The sequence below is a fragment of the Buteo buteo genome, chromosome 2 (genome assembly GCF_964188355.1).
Source record: "Buteo buteo chromosome 2, bButBut1.hap1.1, whole genome shotgun sequence".
NCBI lineage: Eukaryota > Metazoa > Chordata > Aves > Accipitriformes > Accipitridae > Buteo > Buteo buteo.
In genome coordinates, this window is record NC_134172.1 from 38,214,035 (window position 1) to 38,219,908 (window position 5,874).

The window sequence follows — 5,874 nt, forward strand, 5'->3', positions numbered from 1 at the left end:
CCCTGACTGGCCTCCGAAGGGACGGAGTCCATATTCCCACGCTCCGCGGCCGCGGGTTTCCCGCGTCCTGAGAAACCACAGCGCTCCGCGGCCCCTGCGCGCCCCGAGAGCTGCGGGCGGAGAACGCGCCCGCACACGGCGGGAAAGCTAAAAATCCCGCACGGAGCGCAAAGCCCCCGACACGACAGCCTCCGGGAAAACAGATCCCGCTCCTGCAGGTACTTCTCATATAAGTTATTGCACGCAATGCGTTCCAGTCAGATCTGAGGGTCGGAAAGAGCTCTGCGCTGATCCCTGCAGAGGTGGGTCCTTTTGAATTTCAGAAATGTAAGGCTAGAAGCGCACAGCTAGGGCGGTATATGATACCCTCTAAATGTACCGTAAAGGTCCCCCAATAGCTCTAATTAGAGCTGCAGACCACCGCAGGAGACAGGCGGCGAAAGCAAACCTCTCTTTGTGCTCGACCAAACCGGCCCGCCGCTCACAACACCGGCGGCTCCTTGCACCGCACCGGCATTCCCCAGACGGGCACCGGTTTTTACCGATTTCTGCCCCCAGACCAGCCTCGTCTGGCTCCTGCCACCACCAGAGAAGTAGCGGAGCACAACCCGCCCCGCGCTCTGCCTTGCAAGTTCAGACATATTATATAGGGCCGTGTCTCTCTCTCTCTCTCCCGCTAAAAGGATATGTGGCGGACCCCGCGCGTGGCGGCGCGGGTCCCACGCGTGTGCGCGCCCGCCCGCGGGGAGGATGCTGCGCGGGCGCGGCCAGGTGCGGGCGCGGCGAGCGGCGGCCACGAGGTGGCGCTGTCGGCCCGCGGATGCCGCCGGCGCCAGGAGCTGTCAAAAGTCAAGGTCACAAATCGGCTTTTTTCCCCCTCAAGGTCAAGGTTTCAGGCCTTCCCCGTCCTGTCATCGCCACACAGCTCCCCCCGCACCTTCCCGCCGAGGCACGGCCGGGCTGGGCAGCGTCCCCCCCCCCCCCCGTCCCAGGGACCGGCGGCCGGACTCCATTTCCCGGCGAGGGCTGCAGCACTTGCAGCCTTATCATCCCGCTCATCCTCCCCCAGCCCCGCTGCAAAACCACTGTTCAACATTACCGAAACATTTATAGTTTAGGAACGCTGGTTATCAGGCGTGCCTGTCCCCAGATAAACACCGTCCAGAAAAAAAAAACCACCATATGTACACACACAAGCTGCACAATGGAAGACAAGGGTCTTACAGTTACGAGACAGATACATTATACTTTTCTTATGAAATGCATGTAGGTATGGAAAAATAAAGAGTATTTCTTTCAGGTTTTATTACAGTGACTATTTTATTAACAGTATTAATGCTACTATACCTATCTACACGTCTTGGGTTTTCATTTTTCAGTAGAAATATAAAAAAAAAAATGAGGGTGCACAAGTACATTTTCACAGTGCGCTGAATTTTTTTTTTTTTTATTTACAAGATAGCTTCTTATAGTGAATAAAAACAAAATAATGTGCTGGTTGAAATAACTGATTGGATTAAAAGGTGCTGTAAAAAGAATCCCTAAACGTTCTACTGCGGCCTCATAACAGACAATAAACAAGGAGAAACGACTAATTACTTATAGATCAAAATATAGATTATATAAATCAAAATACTTCTGGGGAAAAATATATTTCAGTTCAAAGTTCTTGGATTTTTATTTTTTTTCCAGAAAGGTGGGGGTTTTTTTCTACTGTAAAGAAATGCCAATGTTCACGTTTTTTGTATCCACCCAGAGTCAAATATTTAAAAACTTCCGGGGACTTAGAATATTAATTCTTGAAGATTATTTGAGGTTTATAATAGGCAGAGTCCTTTAAAAAGTATCTATTGTACGGTCTGCAGGAGAAAAAAATTTAAAAACAACAAAACCCCCCAGTTCAGATGACAAGAAATCATCTGCTGAAAATAAAAAATAAAACCGAAAGACATCTCCAGGCAAATATTTTCCTTTCTATCCCCACTACTTTGCGATGTTTTAAATTTGCTATCAAGATAGATCCTCCACAGAGCTTCCTTCATTACTGATGTCTCTGAAATCCTTATTCAGTACCTTCGAGGTTTATTATTACTTTTTGACATTAAATGCATTGCTTAAAAACATACAGTAATTGTACATTTTTTTTTTCACTATGGTTTACCTGAGCAGTCATTCAACATACAGTTTGGATTGCAATGGAAGAAAACCAGATTATGTGTCCACATCGACCTCCTCACATTAACCAGCTCTCGCATCATGGCCACGAAGAGTCTTCTCAAATAGTAAGGTCATAGAAGTACTTACAAGTTTCTCAGAAAATCGTGTCTCAATTGAAAGTGTATCTCTCGGGGCTGGGCGTGTGGGCTTTACAGTCTGTCAGTGATACTGGCTGGCTGCTTGGGATTTCAGGAGAACTGTCAGTTTTAACCATTTTGCTACAGCAATATTAAAAAAAAAAAAAAAAAAGCTATAATTCCAAAGATACAGATCTCTTGTTCTGAAAGAAGAGGTTCATTGTCTTTTCTCTTTTTAATTATTATTAATAATTATTTTAATCTGAACACAGAAAAAAAAAGTTCTGAAACTTTTGAGTTGTTGCTCCTCCATTTTTAATCCATTAACTGGTAGTCTTCAATTTGTTGATCACTTTTTTCTCTTTGACCCTTCTGTTTTGGAACCAGATTGTGACCTGTCTTTCTGACAGATTTGTAGTCGCCGATATCCTCCTCCGTTTGTCTTTGGTTATGAATTTATTTGTAGCATATTCCCTTTCGAGTTCTTTTAACTGGACCTTTGTGTAAGGCACTCGTTTCTTTCTCCCACGTCTGTACGAGTTCGCGTCCGAGGGATGCGAAACGACGTCTGGAACAGAAAAACCATGCAGGCAAGCGTTAGAAAATCGCTCGAACCGCTTAGGACATCTTCAAGTGGCACAGGGGTTAGAGTTACAGCGCACTCCTCCGCCTGCCCCGCTCCAGCTTAGCTTACTAAAGCCCGGCTCAGCACTTGGGCTTCCTCTTTCCTGGCCGCCGCAGACAGCTCTTAGGCACGGAACGGCTCGCTTCTGTCAGGCAGACAAATAAGAATAACAAACCCCGCGGAGCCCGGCGAGGGACTCTGGGAAGCACCGAGCGGGGCTGCAGCCATTTACCCGGCCTGCGTGCTCCGGGCTTTATGGAAAAGAATACCGCAGACCTTCCCGCGGCCCTTTTCAGCTGTTTCCTCTCCCGGTGCCGGCGGCGGGGCCGGGCGGGCGAGGCGGGATGCGCCGTGCGCCGGTGGGGGGCGGGGGGCGGCACCGGTGCCGCTCCAGCGGCGCCGGGACATGTGCGGGCCGGGGCGGGCTGGGGCCGGGGAGTGCGGGCGGGGCGGGGAAGGGTCAGCCCGGGGGTGATCCCGAAGCCCTGCCGGCGGGACACCCGGGAGGGGCGAGCGGGGGAGGAGGAGGAGGAAGAGGATGGGGGGGGGGCAGGGGGAGCCATGCAGGTGTATTACCCGGGAGGGTGGATTTCCAGAGGTGAGGCGGCTGGCTCTGCTCCTTGGGGCAGTACACTTGCCCGTTCCACCCATTGGTGATGGCCCAAGGCTGGTAGCTGTCCATGGGGAGCAGGGGGTCGTGGCGCGGCTCGCCGGGGCCGCCGATGGCGGGCACCACGGGCATATCCAGGTAGCCGGGCACCGGCTGGTAGGGCCCGGCGGCGTAGCCCTGGTAGAAGGCGAACTCCTTGGCCCGCGACGTGAACTCCTCGCCGGAGACCGAGGTGTCCATGTACTTGTCGGCGAAGGTGGAGGCGGGCTGGGCGCAGGACTTGATGGCGTTGTGGTGGGTCATGCGGCAGGGGTAGTAGCCGCTGCCGAAGTAGCCGTAGGGCAGCGCGGCGCCGGAGGAGCTCTGCACGGCGGCCGAGCAGGGGCTGCACTGCTTGACAGCGGGCTCGGCCATGCCGGCGGCGGGGGCCTCGCTGGAGGTGTAGGCGGCGGCGCTGGGGGCGGCCAGGGGCGCGGGGTGAGCCATCAGGTTGCGGCAGGGGTTGGCCGCCGCCGCCGCCGCGAAGTTGCTGCCGGCGTGAAACCCGTCCATGTTCTTATTGATCTCATCCAGGCTGTTGTCGTAGAGGAACATGACGGGCTCGATCCAGCGGGGGTGGAGGAGCACGGAGGCTGTCATAGCCCGCTCCGCATTGAGACTAGTGGCTCTTTTTTAAAAGCCCCAAAGACTGAAAAAAGAGATACTCAATCTCCGGGACTTGACCAAGGCTGACGCGCCAGTGTCGCGCCAGGCCGGCCCTCATTGGGCCGCCCGCCCCCACGTGATATGCAAAGCAGCTGATAAACATCTGAAGGAATAAAGTGGAGATAATTAAATAACGCAATAACCGCGCGGGGCCGGGTCCCGGCCCGGGGGCGCGGGCACGGGCGCGGGCACGGCGCGGTCCTGCCGCCGCCGCTGCGCGGGGCGCGGGCGCCGCGGGGGGGGCGGGGGGGCCCTCCTGTCCGCCCTCTCTCCTTCTCTCCTTCCCTCCCTCCTCCCTCCCTCCTCCCTCCTTCCTCCCTCCGGCCCTCCCTCCCCTCGCCACAGAGGCGTGAGCATTTTGGCCCCGTGGCTGCCGCGGCGCGTTCCCCGAGGTGCGGGACTCCCCCCCCGGCACCCCGGCCTGATTCCTTCCCCCGCCCCGCTTTTCCTCCGGCCCTCCCCCCCCCCGAGCGCCGCGGAAGCCCCGGAGGCCTCCCCTCATCTCCGGGAGGCGGGGGGGGGGGATGAGCCGCACCCCTTCGACCCCCTTCCTCCCCTGGTCTGAACCGCCGCCTCTCCCCGGGGAGCGCCGGCGGGGGCCCGGCCGGGCGGCGCGGGGAGCCCGCCGCAAACGGCGGGCGGAGAAGCGTTCCCCGGGCCGCACGCCGGGCCAGATAAGGCTCCCGAAGCGGAGCCCTCTCCCGGGGTCCTCGCTGGGTGTTTTCCTCCTTCCTTCCCGTCCGTCGGAAGCCCAAGACCCGTCTCGCTCCTCTCGCCACAAAGCCTCCGAAGTCAGATAAGAGGAACAGACCAGGAAATCCCGACTTTTTTTATATATTATCTTTCAGGATGGGCCGGGGGAGCGGGAGGGTTAACTGGATCTCCATCGCGATTCCGCTGTATTAGCTGCTGCTGTAATAATAAAACCGGGGCCTACAATTCGGCTTCAATCTTTTTTGGCTGTAAAATAGCACGTCGGCTTGTATAGTGTGCGCACGGACCCACGGTGCTTTTTTGTGCTGGGAAAAAATGGTTTATTGGCTGAAAAATCTTTTTTTTTTTTTTTTTTTTTGGAAGGTCGTACCTCTCTGCAAAAAAACGGAAAAAGCTTTCTAGAGAAAGCTAGGGAAAAAAACCCAACTGCGTTCATTTTTTCATGATAAATGTTAGAATTTTTCATAGGGCCAAATAATTTCCATTTTTAATATTCCCCGCACCTCTTACCGACGCGGATGCGTTTCCCCCCAGCATTCAGTTATTCGCGCACAACCTTGAACTCAAAATGCTCCATCACTGAGCTATCAATAAACTTGACCTAAAGCAGCGTTCATCTCATCGTTAACAGCTCTCAGCCCTCACGCGTGTGGACAAAACAGCCCCAAATACTCCCATCTTGAAAACTAATTTTTTTTTCTTTTTTTTACAGTTGCATGTTGCTTTGTTTTGCGCCTGACAGCTCGGCGTATTTATTATCCTATTGTCCTTCCCATTGACGTTGTAGCATTGTTTTGCCCGCATGGCTACAAGCGCAGAGCAGTCCCGGGACGTACATTGTTACCGAGCAGGCTCTTCCTTGCCTAGCGCAGAGCTGCCAGCCATGAGAACTAGCCTTTTGGCGCCCGTGGATTTCTTTTCAAGGT

The 5,874-nt window shown here is 54.4% G+C and overlaps 1 protein-coding gene across 1 annotated transcript; it reads right to left on the minus strand.

The window, feature by feature from the left end:
• Positions 1-1,302: 1,302 nt before the first annotated feature.
• On the minus strand, positions 1,303-4,262 carry HOXA13 (homeobox A13). Its single transcript, XM_075022497.1, has 2 exons — positions 3,496-4,262; positions 1,303-2,862 (listed from the first exon to the last, which is right to left on the minus strand). The coding sequence occupies exons 1-2, from the start codon at positions 4,166-4,168 to the stop codon at positions 2,618-2,620; spliced, it is 918 nt and encodes a 305-aa protein (XP_074878598.1). The 5' UTR covers positions 4,169-4,262; the 3' UTR covers positions 1,303-2,617.
• Positions 4,263-5,874: the final 1,612 nt, after the last annotated feature.